Genomic DNA, 20,865 nt, shown 5'->3' on the forward strand with positions numbered 1-20,865 from the left:
GGAAAGGGAAGGGTAAGACAGGAAGATCAATATAGACATAACTATAGTAGTCCAGACAGAAGGTGTTGCAAGCCAGGATCAGAAAAGTGCCAGAACTTCGACTTGGGATGAAGAAGTGGTCAGATTTGGTAACCGTTTGAATATGAAAAGTCCCCAAACTATGATTGATATGGGAAGCGGGGAAGTATTTGACAATCGGAGTCTTTCCATAAAGTCTGAAATACAAGAGTGAGGCAAGGAAAAGAATGGAGTCATTAGCTAAATCTGAGTATTCTCAACAAAGAGGCTTCAAGAACAGGCTGTACAGAAAGAGAGCTGGCTAGGAATTTCATTTTAAGGACATCCTTAGTGAGTAGGATGATAAGGACAAACATTTAAAATAACATATTTTCAAAGATAACATTCATTTTACCCCAAATTTCTTATTTCTAAGAAACAAGCCACAGTTAAAGCTATTGAGCATGGGCAATTTACAGATTTGAAAGGCTTCATTTTTTGTGTCTAACTCTTGTGGTGCTCAACTAGTGGTGACAGATTTGATTCCAGCACTATTTTTCCTTTCTAAAGCCTACTATCCTTTAAAATTCTGCCTGTCATCACCAAGCTCAGCATGGGAGGGCAAGCAGGTAGGGAATAAGGAAGCAGTTTGTTTTTTGTTGATGATGATGTTTTTAAATTTGGAAAATTTGTGGGATGGATGAGTGGTTGTCCATTATGGGACCTACAGAGCTCAAGTTCAACCTACCTTTCATTTCTATGGCAAACATCATTTTATTATAAGAATCCCAAGAATAATTATCCAATCGCCTTGCAAAGTTTCACTTTTAGGAAACAGAGAAATAAAGAGGTGCATACTATATTAAATGACTACTTATGAAGATGGAACTCTATTACTACTAAGGTTCCTTAATTTTGCCTACATTTCAATCGCACTCCACTGAGATCTATTTATAAATGATCAAAATCACAGGCTGATCAAGAATCCCATAGGAGGCCTAACTTTCTAAGGCGTTGCTGTCACTTTCCTCAGCCGGCATATAAGCCCCGCAGTCATTTGCAGCCTTCACTTGGGCTTCCACAGCCCTTCATGTAGGCTTCTATCCTGAGCCTACATGAGTCATATTCACCACTTGGATCAACTTTTTCTATTTTTTCCTCCAATAGCTTCCCTACACCTTTAGGAATCACCACAAGGAAGACTGCAGCTCAACTCAGCTGAATTTAGCAATAATACTTCCAATGTTAAAGTCTTCCACTGACTATCATTACACTTTGGCAGAGTTCAATTTGGGAAAACAAGATATGAATGTATGTTCCACATCTTTGGAATACATAGCACCTTCTATGAATACTTAAATTTCCCAATAGTACCTCTGCTATATCCATGCAATTATTCTCTTTTGCCCTAATACAATGAAACTACTAAACTGGTGGAATGTTGCCAGGGGCTTTCACCATAATTCAGAGGCAACATAACCAAAAGGCACAGTTGAAATTAGTTTTCAGAATGAATGGGTTAGTTCAGGGGCTGGAGCAGCTGAAGGCTGTGTACAATTAATGGCATTTGTCAACACCCGCAGCCTCCTCTGTAGAACAAGCAATCTCCACAGAGTGCCAGCCTCCAGCTTGGGGCACCTTAAGATCCACATGACCTGGAAACAAAAAGCAAGCCTGAGACGTGCACTGGAGAGCACAATGGCACATTTCAGTGATACTGGCATGGTTATAATACAACCTCTAATCAATGACAATTATCTAGAACAATTCTGTTAACATTAGCATTGTGGTTGTTCACACAGGCTATCACTGCTTAGAGGTATAATGAATGTCTTTTAAAAACAGGAACGTTCTCAAATGCAAAACCCCCAAAAGCATGATATTTACACATAACTGCACTGAGAGTTCATCCCAAATTCTTTTTAAAATATAGTAAAAATGCATGCAAAACCAATTTTCACACCCAAGCCCTAACTAGCTTTGCCTGAATTTTTAAGACTTGTTCAAACAAATAATTAAGTTAATTATATGGCGAATGATGATTTCAGCTGTCTCTGCAGACAGACAACACGAAGAAATCCAAGGAAACTTTCATTAAATAAATTTATTTGTTAAAATAATTTAACTCCAAATACAACTGTTGTGTTTGCATCGAGTTCTATGTACAATTCTTGTTTTATTTGAAACATCAAGATTTTAACAACTGACATTGTTACAAAACGATAAACCGCTTTTCCACTTTAAATGGTCAGTTGTATTAGAGCTCAACAATTAACTGTGAAATATATTTACTTCACCTCTGGGAAACCCCAAATCAATAACGTTAAGTCTGGTTCCAAAACCCGCTGCAGTCATTCTTGAAACCCTGATCGAGAATTAACAGCCAGATGCACTAGACAGATTAAAAAAAAAAATTCCCCATCTTTAAACATTTGCTCGTTTGTTGAGGAGGCGGTCCACAATTAAAAACCTAGCCCGTGTCAGGGCACAGACACTGGTAAAAACGGAAAATAAAAAAGAACATTATACACAACATACATATGTACACATACACACACATATACACACAGAGGAAACCCCTGAAAACAAAATGCAGACATCTCCGGGCAACATTCTTGACTCAGGAAAGCAAATACCAGTAGTTTTCCCACAGAAAGAGTGATGGTAACTGCAGCATTGGGGCTTAGAAAGGCTCATTCCTGGTAATTCAAACCAAAGGGAGAAAGTGATCAAAGCACCTTTCAATAGCTCAGGAATAATTCTAAATAGTAACACTTTTGATCAGCTGCTGGCTTGTTTTGCTTAGGTTGAACAAAACATAAGCGAACAGTTACCATCACTATCACAGTTTAAAAGAATAAAAGTTGCAACATTTAAAAAGAAAAATCTGTAAACCTAAAAAAAAAAGCCTGCCATTGTAGAAAAGTACAAAAACTCTACAGCAACAGCTAAAGAAAAATGGGTCTTTGGATCAAACCATAATTTTTTTTTTTAAGGCATGTTAGAAATACTTTCACTTATAATAATTGGTAGTCTGATCAGGGTACAAAATAAAAGTGACCCAAGGCAGCCAACTTCCTCAGGATGGCCACCATTTCTTATGGCCACTTAATGTCACTTTTCTTGTCCAAATGCAACTCTGATTCACTCAAGTTCAATTATATTCACATCAGATGAAATACCAATAGTGCAGGACAATCTCCTTAGAGTCACACAATAAAGAGCACAAGAGCATTTACACAGCATGATGATGTGTGGTGCTTCGTCACTAAATACATATAGTACTGTGATGAAAAACATGACCAGGAGGCAAATTCACTTCTTACTAGAATTTTCACATTATAAGCCCATCCTAGTTTTCTGTCATGGATTGTCTCTTAACTAAGAAACCATAAGTTTTGCTAATCCTTTCCTTTTTATATCCTACTAGACCGCTTGTGTAATACAGTTCACTTTTCTTGCCTGCATAAACAAGCCATACAGAACTACTGTAGACCTTGTGTTGATTATTCCAACTCTCATCTGCTGGGAATTATTTTATCAAAGTAACTATAAACGAAGATAAGTCTGAATAGTCACAGATTTCACAAATTCGACAGAATTTATGGACATACCATTGGTTCGGTTGGCAAGGGGCACGGCTCCCACTTAGAAGAAAAACTGACAGTCTTGAAATTGTCTTATGTGCAAATATATGGTTGCTATTTTAAATGAACATGGTCCCGAGGGAAGGTGGTGGAAACTGCTAGAAAGAGAGCAACTATGGAATACGGGAATAAAAGGAAGAAAAATCAGGGTCCAATCTTCATGTTCGAAACCTTTTATTTCCTTGTGTGCAGTGCATAAAGGATTACAGGCAGTCAGTTGCTGCTGGATCTAGTCACTTCATTTCTCTGTGCCTCAGTTACCTCACCTATAAAATGGGGACTGATACTGTGAGCCCCACTTGGGACAAGGTCTGTGTCTAACTCAATCTGCTTGTAACCATGCCAATGCTTGGTACAGTGCCTGGCACACACTGAGCGCTTAATGAATAGCATCATTAGTTTCTGCTACCTGAGTTCTGGTCAATTGATCAATCAACAGTGTCTTGAGCACTTACTGTGTGCAGAGCACTGTTCTAAGCACTTTTTCGGTTGTTAAACATTACCCCCCGTTTTCCTATAATGTGGAATCTCCAAGAACACACTGCTGTGTTAAGGAAAACTTATAGTCCTTGGCCCCATCTCCATGTGCATGTGCACGGCTATGTCCTCCGACACTGTCCTGTGCTGTAGCCAGAGACACATGCAGTCGGAGGAAAACGGTTCTCTAAATCGGCAACTGGGTTCTAGCCAAAACAAGGAGTGAAAACACAAGCTCTGGTAAAATGGAGTGCACTTAAATTATCTATATATTTTGTATTTCAAGACACTTGAAATAATTCTAATGGCAATTTACGGGAAGCGGAGAGAGTACAACTCTTCAGTCCCATAGATGCCACTCTCTCTGATCCTGTGCAAAATTCTACCATGTGTGCACACAACCCAAACCCCACTCCTTCTTCTTACTCACTGATACACAAATGACTACAGGTCCTGTTCAGGATCGGGTAACCAAGAGGACACAGGCCAGGGATATTGCCGTTTGGAAGGCCAATTTTATTTGCAAAGGTCCATCTCAAGGCAATTTTACCAGCATTTAAAATTTAAATTTTGATTGAAAAAAAAACCCCAAAAAACCCTTCAATGTGATTGTAAAACTTCTGAACAGGTACTTCTGTGCCATTACTCATGCAAATGATTAATATTTTACTGTTATAACTAAATGTCACAACTAGAGCACCTTGTCAAAACAAAGTTTTCATTCCCATTCTATTTGCCATTTCACTAATCGGCAAAATTGTTGCCTGACAACCCTTGGTAAAGATAATTAAAGATAAATCTTTCCATTGGTTAACTATTTTTTCCATAATATATGGTCTCTCTTGCATCAGTTATTCAATTAAGGAAGAGAGCTCTAAAATAGCAAACTCTGATTTTGAAAGATGGCCACCCAGCGATCACACCACAAACCATAGCCCTTGAAGGCAAGAAGGAATTTGTTGTCTTTAGCAAACTTAAAAATGCAGAGTATTTGCACTGTCCCATGAAAGGTTTCCACAAATGGGAACACCTGGATGCAACATGGCTTCATTTTCCTTACAAGATGGAACTAGTTTATCTACTAAAACGCTCCTCGTTAGTAAGGCTAAGCAATTTATTTTCATCACAGTTGCTTCCTCCTTGGTCGGTAACGACACTTCCTGCATTGTAAACAGAGGGTTTGTTTGGTTTTCTGGCCTGATCAAAACCTGAAGAGGTCCTCCATTTTCAGCAGCAGAGCAGACGATTTTACAGATGCTAATCCCCAACTGTGTTTTCCCACCACTAATAAGACCTTTTTCTTTCAAGGATCAATGCAATGACATTGTTCCACATCACAAAGTGAACAACAGTATCAGCTTGGAAAACAAGTAATAATACAGAAGCCTCAAAGAGAACTTCTCCCTGGGCTGCTGTGAGCAGTTCAACTGAAATGACCATTTTTGGCTGAGTAAACCTGGCCAGGAAGTACCAACAGAAGCCCCGAAGTAGCAGACAGCAAAAGATATCTCCCTTGCGGATCTTCAAAAATCAGGATAAAATTGCTTAATCGGGAATGGTCACTGCGGATCTTCTTGTTTCTCCATCTAGACTGTTCCTAATTTACGCAAGAGCCGCTACGATTTGAGACAACACCAACATAGCTTTCAATGAAATCACCCTGTAGATCGATTGGCTATGCCATAAAGTTGCAGGTGCATACGGAGATGGTGATGGAACTGTAGTTACCAAACCCGAATATATTCAGAGACAATGATTGACATTCACTGCTCAGCTCTGAATGAGTATTGCTGCTTCACTAGAGACTCATTCCACACATCTTGCAAACCAGGCAGTAAAGCAGACAGAACTTCGTCATCTTACAAAAAGTGGGCAATGGGGTCCGGGCTAGGTCCGTATTTTTTATGCTATTGGATGTTACATGCGGAACAGCATGGATCATCTTTGTCTGGCTGAGCTGCGTAGTTCATCTGTCTGACAATTTCTGCAAAAAGCTCATCCACCATTGTTTTACTTTTAGCAGATGTCTCCATAAAGGGACAGCCCCACTCTTCGGCCAGGGCTCGACCCTCATTCGACGAGACTTCTCTTTCACTCTCCAGGTCCACTTTGTTCCCTACCAAGATCACTGGCACTTTCTCATACCTGCGAGGAAACAAAAGAAATAACAACAATTGAGACTTCTTCAAACTGATAAGTCGACAAAGAGAATACCATATTTCCATCAGATGGTGAGCACACATTTCACATATTCGCAAATATTGATCTTGGACAAGAATTCATATTAGGCAGTGGTTGTAGTTTACACACATCTTGAAGGCCCAGAGAACTTTGGACAACATAGGTAATACTGCTGTTGATTTTAAGCGTGAAAGATGAAAATGAATCGTTCTCCTAGGTCTGATTCACTTTGGGTAGTTTTTGTCCTATATTTGCAAGTTCTGGCACAGTCTAGGCTTGCAGATATCGGGCAACTGATGGAATGCCTAAGGAACCCTTTTACTTAGAACTCTATTCCAAGAATAGCTTTTGAGTTCAGCCTTTCTCCAAAGCTGAAAACAGTCCAACTTAAAAGATAAAATACAAACCCTAGAGGTCAAGTCATTAGCTCAGAGTGACAAAGAATAAATGTAAAATTGAAAAATCATTTCTTGTCTCCTTACTAGTTGTCATTTTATTTGTACTTTTACCTCGATTCAAGTCATGTGAAAGCTTCCTTGTTTACGCATTCATAAGTAGTCAAGGGATACTTTCACTCTGGCTTTAGAAAAACTGATAAATCATGGGGAGGAAAAAAATACAGTGCCGTTGCCGCTAAAATCAAGTTAATTTCTCACTCTGTCAGGTCTGGTAATTTGGAAATGAATGGGATTTGTGTATATCTTTCCAGGACTAGCTGCTACTACTTGGAAGTGGATCATCATCATTGGTATTGAGTGTTTACTATACGCAGAACTGGGTTTTAAGTGCTTGGGAGAATACAGTTACAATGAAGTTGGCAGACCAATTACCTGCCCACAATGAGCTTACAGTCTAGAGGATCATCTAATATCATTAAATGTGCAAAGACAGAATGAATGGAAGTTCTTTTACCACTTCAATAGAATTAAGATTTGGAATTCTAGGATCAAACCCAATTTAACTGTGATCTCTATACTTTCCAAATTTTAATATACTTAATATTAAATTTACATATTGCAGTTTTTTAAGATTTTTACCACTTGTAATTTGCCCATCCAATCTAATTCTACCATTGCTAATTTAAGTATATTCATGGTCATCAATACTTTGAACATGACATCTGAAGATTTGGGGATAGCTAAATGTCCCATGAATATTTTTTCCCCTAAGGATTTTTTTTCTACCTACTCTATATGGAAGTCTGAATTTTCCTTGGGTAGCAGTTAACTACAGTTAATTTTTGCTTATTATTTTTCCTCATTCTAACATAGGGCCCTCATCTCCAAATCTAGATTTGGACATTGGCAAAATCTGAATCATCACTGAATCTAATACCTTAAATTGAGTAATTATTATTTTAATCTAATTAAGTATGTCAACTGGTAACTGTTAAGATACGTGCTCTCAGACTTTGGGGCAATTTGTAAAGAAACAAAAAGAGCAATATTTTCAAAGAAAGATTGGTCACACAGAAGTTGTTGAATGTGCATCAAAGTCGGATAGCAAATTAAAGCACATCAACATTTAATCCTTATTTTTACCTCGATTAAAAATCTGATAATTATTCCCAAATACATTTTTTAAAATCCTCTACAGCTATTCTCTACATAAAATTTGATTAAGGTAGACTGGGTGTCCATATCAATTTGTACTTCAAATTAATGGCCCATGTAAGAAATCACTTTCACACTTCAAAGAGATGTTATTAAGATTTATGTTCTAAAATTCAATCTTGAAGATACTTGCAATGATACCAGAGTGGCCAGACCAAAAAGACCGGATGCAACAAGCCTGAAAATTCCTTGCCTGCCTCGTTTCAAACCTTGATCTCCCTGAAAAATGCCTGTCTGACAAGATGACCTTTTATGGTATTACAGTATGACAGAAAATGAAACTTAGCAATGAAGGATGCTCTTTGCCTCTCCACGTGCTTAGGACTGTCCAAGCCTTGAATATAAGACATCACTTGTCTAAGAATTTAGAAAGTGGGGAAACAGTGCAAACTACTCACCTTTCTGCTAGCCCCAATAACACACACAGAGAGTTTCAGTATACAACTCGGCTTCCTGATTTTTGTTTCCAGACAACATTTACCTAGAGTACTTACCCTAAGAATACCCTTTGTTAAATCCTGCTGGGCCAGTCCACTTCTTAATCTTACCTATGAAACAGTATTACCCTTCTTCTGAAGGTGACTGCCTCCCATACTGACCTCTTACACAAAGTCCCGTTGCCTCTGTGTCCCTGCCAGACTTGGGCTGAATTTTAGTGGATTCTGGGTCGATTATTAGTAAGTAGTGAATCTTGATAGTGCATAAATCTGATCGATTAGGTGGACATTATTGTTGCACAGTGGATTTGCCTTTTCTTAGAGTGTTTTATTAATGCTCTTCAGAAGTACTTTTTTCCTTATTTCACATGTTGAAGATGTTAGCTCATTTCATTCTACCATTTATCTACACACATGTATAGCTCATTGCTTACACGTTTAAGCACCTGGCATAGTAATTAGAATGTACTCAATGTCAACAGCCTGAACAGAGCAACAGGCAACAGAAAGTACAACCTGAGCAATTTCCTGCTATACCCACTTCGGGCCCTGATACATATTTCACTCATCAGAGGAAGTATCCACATACATTGACTAACTTTTTGCAAACCTTTAGAACGCAGGCTGTACCCTCATTCTATTACTAAATACTCTGCTGTATTCTAATAGATTTCAAAATTGGCTTAGCAATTTCTCTTTGCTGCGACGGTGATCTCTGCTTCTAGGAGCCTAACATTCTGGTCCAGTCACTCTGCTTCTAGGAGCTTAACATTCTGGTCCCGTAGCCCCCGTATCCCACTGACTTTCGGTTTTGTTTTCATGTGGGCAGGGAATGTGTGTACCAACTCCCAAGTGCTTATCACACTGCTCTCTGCACCCAGTAAGCGCTCAATAAATACCATCAATTGATGTCTTAGTGTTTCATCTCTGCTAATGTATCTAATGTATCTCTGCTAATGTAATGTGAGTCCCACCAAGGGACAGTGACTAGGTCTAACGGCTGCGTATTTTTACCCAGGGTTTGGCACACAGTAAGCACTTAATAAACACTACTACTATTACCAATACAGGAAGTTATCGATGACTTTGAGCCCAATTCCACGGCGATCTAGTGGAATAGTACAGGCCTGGGAGTCAGCGGTCCTGGGTTCTAATTCTGCCTCTGCCGCACACTGTTGTGTGACCTTGGGTTAACTTCTCTGTGCTTCAGCTTCATCATCTGCAAAATGGGGATAAAATACCTTCTCCCTCCTACTTTATGAACCCACGTGGAACCTAATATGTAGTATCTACTCCAGTGCATGATATAGTGCTTGATACATAGTAAGCACTTGAATACCACTATTATTAATTCTTCGGTGTTTGGATTTACTTCCGGGGATTGTTTAGCACTTGGAGTACAATCATCACATTAGGGATTCTTGATCCAAAAGTTTGTTAAATGCAGAAGGGAGGGATGGTTCTAGGTGGATTTAAGGGGGCTAGTAAAGGAAATACGCTTAGGCGGTGGAGGGAGTTGGCTGAACTCACCTCCGCTAGGGCGATCCCATTTAGGAAAGCTCCTTTCATTCATTCATTCAATAGTATTTATTGAGCGCTTACTATGTGCAGAGCACTGTACTAAGCGCTTGGGATGAACAAGTCGGCAACAGATAGAGACAGTCCCTGCCGTTTGACGGGCTTACAGTCTAATCGGGGGAGACGGACAGACAAGAACAATGGCAATAAACAGCGTCAAGGGGAAGAACATCTCGTAAAAACAATGGCAACTAAATAGAATCAAGGCGATGTACAATTCATTAACAAAATAAATAGGGTAACGAAAATATATACAGTTGAGCGGACGAGTACAGTGCTGTGGGGATGGGAAGGGAGAGGTGGAGGAGCAGAGGGAAAAGGGGAAAATGAGGCTTTAGCTGCGGAGAGGTAAAGGGGGGATGGCAGAGGGAGTAGAGGGGGAAGAGGAGCTCAGTCTGGGAACGCCTCTTGGAGGAGGTGATTTTTAAGTAGGGTTTTGAAGAGGGAAAGAGAATCAGTTTGGCGGAGGTGAGGAGGGAGGGCGTTCCGGGACCGTGGGAGGACGTGACCCGGGGGTCGACGGCGGGATAGGCGAGACCGAGGGACGGCGAGGAGGTGGGCGGCAGAGGAGCGGAGCGTGCAGGGTGGGCGGTAGAAAGAGAGAAGGGAGGAGAGGTAGGAAGGGGCAAGGTGATGGAGAGCCTTGAAGCCTAGAGTGAGGAGTTTTTGTTTGGAGCGGAGGTCGATAGGCAACCACTGGAGTTGTTTAAGAAGGGGAGTGACATGCCCAGATCGTCTCTGCAGGAAGATGAGCCGGGCAGCGGAGTGAAGAATAGACCGGAGCGGGGCGAGAGAGGAGGAAGGGAGGTCAGAGAGAAGGCTGACACAGTAGTCTAGCCGGGATATAACGAGAGCCCGTAATAGTAAGGTAGCCGTTTGGGTGGAGAGGAAAGGGCGGATCTTGGCGATATTGTAGAGGTGAAACCGGCAGGTCTTGGTAACAGATAGGATGTGTGGGGTGAACGAGAGGGACGAGTCAAGGATGACACCGAGATTGCGGGCCTGAGAGACGGGAAGGATGGTCGTGCCATCGACGGTGATAGAGAAGTCTGGGAGAGGACCGGGTTTGGGAGGGAAGATGAGGAGCTCAGTCTTGCTCATGTTGAGTTTTAGGTGGCGGGCCGACATCCAGGTGGAGACGTCCCGGAGGCAGGAGGAGATGCGAGCCCGAAGGGAGGGGGAGAGGACAGGGGCGGAGATGTAGATCTGCGTGTCATCTGCGTAGAGATGGTAGTCAAAGCCGTGAGAGCGGATGAGTTCACCGAGGGAGTGAGTGTAAATGGAGAACAGAAGAGGGCCAAGAACTGACCCTTGAGGAACTCCAACAGTTAAAGGATGGGAGGGGGAGGAGGCTCCAGCGAAGGAGACCGAGAATGATCAGCCAGAGAGGTAAGAGGAGAACCAGGAGAGGACAGAGTCCGTGAAGCCAAGGTGAGATAAGGTATGGAGGAGGAGGGGATGGTCGACAGTGTCAAAGGCAGCAGAGAGGTCAAGGAGGATCAGAATGGAGTAGGAGCCATTGGATTTGGCAAGAAGGAGGTCATGGGTGACCTTAGAGAGAGCAGTCTCGGTAGAGTGGAGGGGACGGAAGCCAGATTGGAGGGGGTCTAGGAGAGAATGGGAGTTAAGGAATTCTAGGCATCGATTGTAGACGACTCGTTCTAGGATTTTGGAAAGGAAGGGTAGTAGGGAGATAGGACGATAACTGGAGGGGGAAGTGGGGTTAAGAGCGGGTTTTTTTAGGATGGGGGAGACGTGGGCATGTTTGAAGGCAGAGGGGAAGGAGCCCTTGGAGATTGAGTGGTTAAAAATAGTAGTTAAGGAAGGGAGGAGGGCAGGGGCGATGGTTTTAAGAAGGTGAGAGGGAATGGGGTCCGAGGCGCAGGTGGAGGGGGTGGCACTTGCGAGGAGGGAGGAGATCTCCTCTGAGGATACTGCAGGGAAGGATGGGAAAGTAGGGGAGGGGGTTGTTGGGGGGGAGGGGAGAGGCGGAGGGGTGACTTTGGGGAGCTCAGACCTGATCGTGTTGATTTTCGTGAGGAAATAGGTGGCCAGATCATTGGGGGTGAGAGATGGGGGAGGGGGAGGAACAGGGGGCCTAAGGAGAGAGTTAAAGGTCTGGAACAATCGGCGGGGGTGACGGGCATGGGTGTCGATGAGGGAGGAGAAGAAGCTTTGCCTGGCGGAGGAGAGGGCAGAGTTAAGGCAGCAACGGCTCCGGCTGCCGCCACTTCCAAAGCCTAGGGTCCCCGCTAGGCAGCAACCAGTTCCACTGGGGCAGCAAAGTAGTCCCTCGGCCCTAGGGTATGGCGGCCCATTACGGGCAAGTGCGAAGGAATTGCCACTGAGCATCAGTTTTTTCAGAAAAAGAGACCACCATTTTACGCAGTGTGCACTGGCTAACAAGGCAACAAATTGCACGGCACGCACGTGTTCTGCACACGGTAAGCACTCGATAAATACGACTGAATGCTTTGAACATCCTGGCCCAGATGGATCCTGCACGTAAGCATCACGGGCAGGTCCTTTACAATGTGCTGCTTCCCTTCCTGCCTAATGGACTGAATGCACCCGACTGGCAGTGGTGGGGGCTCAAGAAGAGCCACAAGCTATTTGAACGGTAATCGATTGCTCCCTGTGGGTCCCTGGTCTTCAGGTCTCAGGCCCGAGGCTAGTCTGTCATTCCTGATGGGAGACCCCACCATCATTCTTCATTGATTAAGTGATGCCCTAGTGGTCTGAAAGCATTAATGTCCCTCCTAATGTGCATTTCTAGAAGTTAATTTAGGCACTGGGACAAAAAGACTATAACATCTTGAAATATATCCTATTCTTAAAAAGACACCTTCTGCAAGTTTGCCATTATATACTCCCTTCTGTTATTTGCAAAAATATACTAAAACAAGGCCTCAAATGTTTTATACATTTGTCAATTACATTGGTCGGTAAAGTCCAAGGTGAATGACGACTAGGTTGGAAGTCCATTTCTGGCACTTTGTAGATGCATGTTTATTTGACAATAGTTATTACAACAAACCAGCTAGAATGATCGTGACATACATGTACATATTTATTTGATGTCTAACTTTTTAAATAACAGAGCAACTTTATTAAATGTTGAGCCCTACATGCATAATTTCAGTCCAATACCATCTCAGATCCACAAATTTAATGTGCTAGATCCTTATCAACCCCTGCCCATGTACTCAGAGCTGGTGAGAACCTTGATCTAGCCAAGGATATCCACCTGGCTCACACTTCTCCTGTCCCAACCCTTTCCCTGCTGTGCCTGGCTCCAAGCATCAAACCAAATCAAAGGTTAAGCCCGGGGCCAAACTCAAATTAGGTCTGGGCTCATCGGAGGTGCTATGCTATTTCACACCACTATTCCTATGCTATTCCTGGCAGCCCTGGGAAAAACTGCAGATTGTGACCTTGCCTCAAATATGGTAGTATTACCCAGCTCCTCCTTCATCTCCTCCTGTCTATTTCCATGATGCAGGATGTGATCAGGAAATTAGTGGTCAAAGCACACGTCAGGCCCACCAGGAGCCACTTCCCATTCAGCAGACTACTACCAATTTGCTTGTATCCACTCCAGCGCTTAGTACAATGCCTGGCACACAGTAAGCGCTTAACAAATACCATTATGATTATGACTGTGAGCCCCATGTGGGACAGGGACTGGTGTCCTACCCAGTGCTTAGTACAGTGACTGGCACATAGTAAGCGCTTAACAAACACAATAATTATTATCATTAATAAAGTCTGTCGTCCGAGAGCTGCTACGTTTAGACACATAAGAAGCTAGTTAGAGTGTTAGTGACCACACTTCAGTCAGCCACACATTAGGGTCTAACAATAAGCCCAAAGATCTCAATGCTAACTGGCAACGGAGAGCCTTACATATAGCCAAAGGTTTTCAACAGAATAGAGCTGAATTCTATCCCCAAATTATGATTTCTAAATGTCACTACTTCCAATGGCCCCTCTAAGAAAAAAAGAAAACCAGATCAAGAAGGCTAATATGATCTTAGAGGGAGTAACAAAACTGAATGATGCAAGAAAGTGGCATCACAACTAAAATTAACCACAGAAAGCAGAGCTGGCTTCTGGAGCAATTAGTTTCTCACGTTCTCAATGAGCCTTCTTTAATATCACATGGCAAGATCGGATCACAGTCAATAAGGTTCTGGAATGCAATTGGTTCCCAAGCATTAAAATAATGCTCATTATAACACAGCTTCACCGAGTGGGGCTTGTGAGGAGCATTGACAATAACACCTAAGCAGATGCTACATAGCGAGGTGAAATAAATCAACTCTATTGTCCTAAGCACATGAGAGAATAGGATGCAACAGAGCTCCCACCATTTTGCATTTACAGTACCTTTTTAAAAAAAAAAAAAAAGACTGTCATCAGACACTAACCTGATTTTCTACAATGCTGATGAAATTTCCTTTTAAGGTCTGCAGGATTCAGTCCTCAAATATTTTACTGGTAAGGCCATTTTTATGATGGCAGAAACAAGTTGGAGAACAAGCAAACTACCAGCTGTACAGATTGATTCACTCCATGCCAAGTTTTCTATTACATGTTCCTAAGCACCAAGTAGAACACTATGCACACAGTAGGGGTTCACTGCTGAGAAGGATGAGGAAGTTTTACTGAAAAGAAAGCCAAAGGAACTTAACCGCTATTTCTCACACTCCCCATAAGCACATTCTCATCAACTGATTTGCCGTAACCAAAACCTGAACCTTTGAAACTCAGTTTCTGCAGTCATATGAAAGGAAATCTTCTTGCTTCAAAAAGAACTACAACTTTTTGTTTTGTTTTCAGAGCTGCATATTATTGGCAGGCAGTAACTTTTTATTATCGAATAATTACCTGTAATACCTTGAGGCCATGTTCAAAGTCACCTTAAGGATAACACAGATCAGAAACATGTCAACTTCTATGGTCAATCATCAATCTGTACTTAATTTTCTAAAGCCACCACACAGCTAGTGTGACGATTCTGATGCTGAAGTCTGTCTGATGGCTCTGTGGAGTTCATCTACTACCTTTTCCTTAAGATTAAAAATCCCTGCTCTTCCCTGTTCCTATCACTCAAAGAAACAGTTGGGGAAGATAGAAGGGACTAACTTTTTAAAGCATGCTTACCAAATATATCTGTCTAATCTCAAGAGCTAAATAAAAATAAAGGTTGATCAGTGAACTAACCCTTTAATTATTTAGTAATGTTCAACACAAAAACAGGAAGCAGGAAGGTATTGCTAGAAGACACCCAAAAAACTAAACAGATGTGTACAGGCAGAGAGCATTTGAAGAGTGGCCTGGGTTCTAATCCTGGCTTCAACACTTATCTGCTGTGTGACCTTGGACAAGTCACTTAAATTCTCTGTGCCTCAGTTACCTCATCTGTAAAATGGGGATTAGCACTGAGAGCCCTAGGTGGGACAAGGACTATGTCCAATCTAATTTGCTGATATCTATCCTAGTCTTACTACAATGCCTGGCACATAGTAAGTGCTGAACAAATACAATAAAAAGGTGACAATTTTGTTGAACTAAGCCAATATTTGCAGAGCTCTCACTCTGAACAAATAATTTTAAACACCTTAGAACAACTTCATGGCACAGACTGAGCATTACACTAAAGGTAAAAATGTTCCCGCAACTGCACCTTTTTGGTAACTTCTATCTCCAGCATTTTTTTTATATTCTGGAGGCTACACTTGTAACTGCTCCTTCAAATTAGGATTTTCCCCCTCCTTCCTTCCCACCCATAGGTTTAATTCCCCAATAATGCCACTGACTTTCCTATTCCATTTCTTGGCTAGTAAGTTCCACGCTATCACTTTCTTCTACAATTTGGAGGGAAAAATCTATTTAATTTAAATTTAATTTTAATTTAATGCCTAATACCATTCATTTTCTTTTTTCAGAGTTTCCCTTTTTGAAACCTAATACTCTAGCCTGGAAGTTCTTTCTGATTTCTGGGGCGATCATCACCATCATCGACAGCACTGACTGAACTTCAACTATGTGCAGAGCACTGAACCAGGTGCTTGGAAAGAGAAGGTCCGGTTGATTGCTAATCACTAGGTAGTGGAACTGTATTCAAGTGATAAAGCACTGTAATCAGCTACCAAGAAAGTGATGGAGTCTCTAACCCTGGAGATCATTAAGAATAGACAGTCATCTGCTCTGAATGGTTGGTCATTCATCTGATTGGAGTCAAGGGGTTAGACTTCTCTTCCAGGCCTACGATCCTATAAATGAGACCAACCAAAATTCCCAACTCCAAGGTGGGGGCATGGGAGAGAGAAAAAAAGGGGACGGGCGGACACGTAATGATTCTATGGAACTGGACCACCCACTGTGAATGACTGCTGGTTTAGTGAGTGGGCTCATATTTCCGCAGACAGCCAACGGAAACATCTCCCCCAAATGGCATCCTCCCTCAAAAAGACAATCAGTACAGTTAATATTTAGAATGATCAATTGTTTTTTGTTATCCAAAACTTCGAACTTTTTCTTGAATTCGTGAAGTGCTGTTTTACTGTTGAACACTTTTAGTGTTTGTATTTTCTGATAACTATGGGTTTTCTACCCATAAGAAATGTCTTGTCCTTGAGAAACAACTAGTTATGACTTTAAATCCTGACCCAAGGATAAACATCTCTATTTGGAAAAATGAATTTTGATATGAGGACCATAAAAAAATGAGCAGCTTAGTAGTTCCTTTCATATCACAATGTTTACCATTTAACTCTACATTTGTATTAAGCAACTAATATATTTTGCCAAATTAATAACTATTATTTCGACTTAAGATCAGATCCACTTAGGAGATAGTTGTAAACATAAATAACGGCTCCTGGTTTCCAAAAGAGAGCCTCAGTGCCGAAGTTGACAGTCTGAAGAAGCACTTCTAAAGCAAGGTAAATTCTTATTTACAACAGCAAAAGGGGTCATGATTTACTTTATATAGTAAACCTCTATTGGAAATTGGGAGACTAGGGGATCATTTCAGCACCAATAGAATGCTTTAATATGACAGATTCACAAAACATGAGATTAAAAGCTCTGAGGGTACTCAGTTTGCATAAAAAAGACTGAATAAGTAGCCCTAAGAGTCATTCTTAATCTATAAAATCACAAAGCAATTCACTTTAGAACTAAACATCTGAGACTTAAGTCTACATAAAAAAAGATAATCACATGACAAGTCTGTCTTGTACTCAATTTATTCAAGAAACAATTACAGGACCCCCCCTCCCCAACACACACACACACACACAAAAACAAACCAACAAACCTAATAATTTGTAGAAAAAACTTTAAAAGAAAACAGCATAAAAAGAATGGTCAGCTCTGCCATTTATTTATAGGGAAAAATAGTTCTTGATTTCACCTTAAAGATTGATTTATAGTAAGTGAATTCATTTACCTTTCTTGACTCTTAATACCATTAGACTTGAAAACTCAAGGACAGATAAGCAATAGTAGGTTTCTAGAAGGAAAGTTAGCAATGTTAGCTAGTACATCTCCAAATCTTAGGATAGGGGGCAAAAAAGGCAACCGTTACACTGCTCCTCCAAGCATCCTTTTGCCACTGGGGAAGCAATATACTGGGCAACACGAAACATTGGTCAGATCTACTAAGGGCAATTCTTACTTTCTTCAGTATATTCTTAAACTTGAGAGTGGTCACACGGAGGATTTGCTCTCCATCAGGTTGTTTTATTTAACCGCAACTACCAGCAGCCATTAAATATCTGGAAGGACAGGGAACAGGATGAGTGGGGCTCCTGACATGCTCAGGCTTTGACAATTAAGGTAAATAATACCACCTTGGACAAGTATAAAATAATCATATATTTAGCCAGTATATCCTTACCTAGAATTACCCATTCAACCATGTTATATAGATGACTTTGTTCTTTGTTCCTCCAGTCTTAATTTAGCTTTCCTTTCTGTTTTTCCATTTATCTTCCCTTTGTGCCTGTCAATAATTCGGAGTAATGAATCTGTGCCCTGGTGAATACATGCTGTATCCTCCCTGTCTCCTTTGGAGGGTACTAGCCAAAGCCAGTCCCTTTTTCCTGTTTTTGTGATAAATGACAAGCAAGGTATAGCTAGAGAGCTTTCTTCAGGATCCTGAAATTGGTCCTACTCTAGAGACAGTTCTGAGCAGGCCTGGGGGGTGCGGGGAAAACTACTAAACTAGAGAATCACAGCAAAGAACTGGAGCTACTTCTGGCTTATCTCCCCAGAGGTCCTCAAGGTTGGAATGGGTTGCCCCATCTCTGATCTTCCCTAATCCCCCCCAACTCCCCTCTCACCTTGATCAGATCTCCAACTCTGGACCATGACTTAATTTGGCATCTTGGACCACTTGGCCCACTGTTGGACACAGCCTGTCCTATTTACCTGCAACTTGAGAAAAATGAACCAAAGTAAACCTCTGTTCCACAGGCAACTATCTCCATGAAATTAATTTTACTATTCAATGACTTTTTTCGCTCCACTTCCAAAACCTCTGGGAAAAGAGTACTTCCTGTTGTATCCCCGTGTTTCCTCATTCGTGTCACCAGGCACATACCCATAGGTGTTCAGTCTTGTTCTTGTCCCATACCATCTCTGTCATGCTGCCCACTCCGGTAGGTGGGCCCAACTTGAAAAGGTGCCAGGGTGTCAGGAAGGAAAAGAGGAGATCTTACTCCCCAGGACAAAATTTTCAGTCACCTGAAGACAGGTTCCCAAACTGCCTGTTCTTCTAAAATAGCTCCTTCAATACTGAAAAACTACTGAATTCTATACAAGGCAGGCTGTCCTCTTAGCTTAGAAATTGTCTTTTGGTGGAGACATCCCCTCCCTTTTTGTAAACTGACACACAACTTCTGTAAACTTTGATTTCATAGGTTGCCCAGTTGAAAAAAAAAATTAAAAATCAAACTTCGCACACTTATATATATGATAGCTCTGAATCGACTACTGGCCGTCCAGATGTCTGGCAGGCTTTCTTGGAATGAGTCCTGGTCCTGGACGTGAACTGGTTTTCACTATGCCCCATAATGAGACTTTGGCAACAGAGGATTCTGCTTTATGAAAGCACTTTCTCTAAGATAATGAGAGCCTTCAACTTTTACACAAAAGATTGGGCATAAAGTTGATCTCTACTTAGCCATCAAAGCAGAATAAATTAACCCACTCTATTTCATTCGGTTGTAAACTTAATTTGCAGATTCCAAATTCTTAAGAATGATTTAAATCAAAACAACAGTCTAGGAGAAATACCACAATCTGCCAAGTGTTCTGTTCTTTGTCTTTTCCTACTCTTCCCTAAGCTTCTGATAACCAACCAGGTCTTCAGGGGCTTAAAGTCTGTTTAAACTTTATATTGCTGTAAATAGACCATACAATTTGAGTTGTCTTGTATAAGATCCAGGAGTCTGTACTGAGGTTGGCAATAGGTCACTCGACTGATGGCAGAAAGGTAAGGCAGAGACTGGAGGCCATTTGCAAATTCCAGACCCCAAACTTCAGCCTGACTAAAAGAAACTAATGCTTCATCTGCCGCAAAAGAGGCTCTTGGTACCTGATACTATTGCCAGAGGCTGTTTCAGGAGGCTGGGATAATAAAAGGAAAAAGTAGAAGAGAAAGTAGAAGAAAGTTCAGGGCTTTTTGGCTGGGAATTATTGAGGAAGAGAGTAACCCAGTTGGAGGAAAAAATACTCATGGCAGAGGAGAAAAAGAAAGGAAAGGTGCTACATTAGAACCAAGCCAGCTGAAAAATCAATCGATGGTATTTGAGAGCTTACTGTATGTGAATAACCCCTAATAGATCACAGGGTCCAAGAACTGGTAAGTCTAAAAGGAAACTGTATTGGGATTAGATTATATGTTAGGTTCTTTTGGCCTTGTATTGATGCTGGCATTCAGTATCTTAAGTAAGTTTAAGAGGGGATTTTACCAGACCCGTGCACCTACAATGCTCTTCCATAATATGCATTTTCATTATACATTTGGGATAAAATACTCCTAGGAAATTGGTTCCTTCCCGGTGCCTGGAACTCCCTCCTCCTTCAGACCTTGGGCACGGAACTTGCCTACCAACTCTGTTATATTGTTCTTCCAAGTGCTTAGTGAAGAAGATTTGAAGGACTTATTATTAAAAGTTAAGGAGCAGACCAAAAGATGGGCCTATATTTGAATGTTTTAGAAAACAAAGATCGTGACAACTGGAAGTTTTAACAAATTTATAGTGGATGGATAGAAGACTGAAACAATTTTTCTCTCCTGGGATCGATAATTAATAATAAAGGAACTAGTAACCAAGAAATACGCCAAAGATTAATGTTAGGAAGACTTGCTATAAAGAGCCTGGAAAAAGTCATGAAATGTGCTGATGTAACAATTACCGTAAAAATACAAATGATCAACTCTATGGTTTTCCAGTGACAACGTATGGATTCGAAAGCTGGGCAGTGAAAAAATAGGATAGAAAGAACAACGATTCTTTTGAAGTGGGGTGTGGGAGAAGGCTTCTGTGAATACCATGGACTACCCGGAAAACAAACAAATGGATTTTGGAGCCAATTATACCAAAGTGGTCTTTGGAAGGTCAAATGACAATTTAGATTAGCATATTTTGGATACTTCACCAGAAGGACTAATTCTCTAGAGAAGACACTAATGCTAGGAAAAGTCCAGAGAAAACGTGGAAGAGGCAGACAAGCAGCTAGATGGATAGAGACCATAATGAGGATAACGGAAGAACCATTAGAAAGGTTGTGGATTATGGCAGAGGACAGGAAGTTCTGGAGAAAGTATATTCATGAAGTCCCTATGAGTGGGAAAGGACTCGAGGACACTTAAGTGTTTAGTACAGTGCTCTGCAGACAATACTGACTGATTGATCT

The 20,865-nt window shown here is 41.2% G+C and overlaps 1 protein-coding gene across 1 annotated transcript in view; it reads right to left on the reverse strand.

Moving 5' to 3' along the window:
• Window positions 1-2,082: 2,082 nt before the first annotated feature.
• RAP2A (RAP2A, member of RAS oncogene family) overlaps window positions 2,083-20,865 on the reverse strand; it is a 38,005-nt gene continuing 19,222 nt past the window's right edge. Inside the window, exon 2 of the mRNA XM_029073857.2 lies at window positions 2,083-6,266. Within this exon, the coding sequence (XP_028929690.1) occupies window positions 6,029-6,266 (238 nt within the window). The 3' untranslated portion in view covers window positions 2,083-6,028. The remainder of the gene's footprint in view (window positions 6,267-20,865) is intronic.

Source organism: Ornithorhynchus anatinus, chromosome 10, assembly GCF_004115215.2.
Source record: "Ornithorhynchus anatinus isolate Pmale09 chromosome 10, mOrnAna1.pri.v4, whole genome shotgun sequence".
Classification (NCBI taxonomy): Eukaryota; Metazoa; Chordata; class Mammalia; order Monotremata; family Ornithorhynchidae; genus Ornithorhynchus; species Ornithorhynchus anatinus.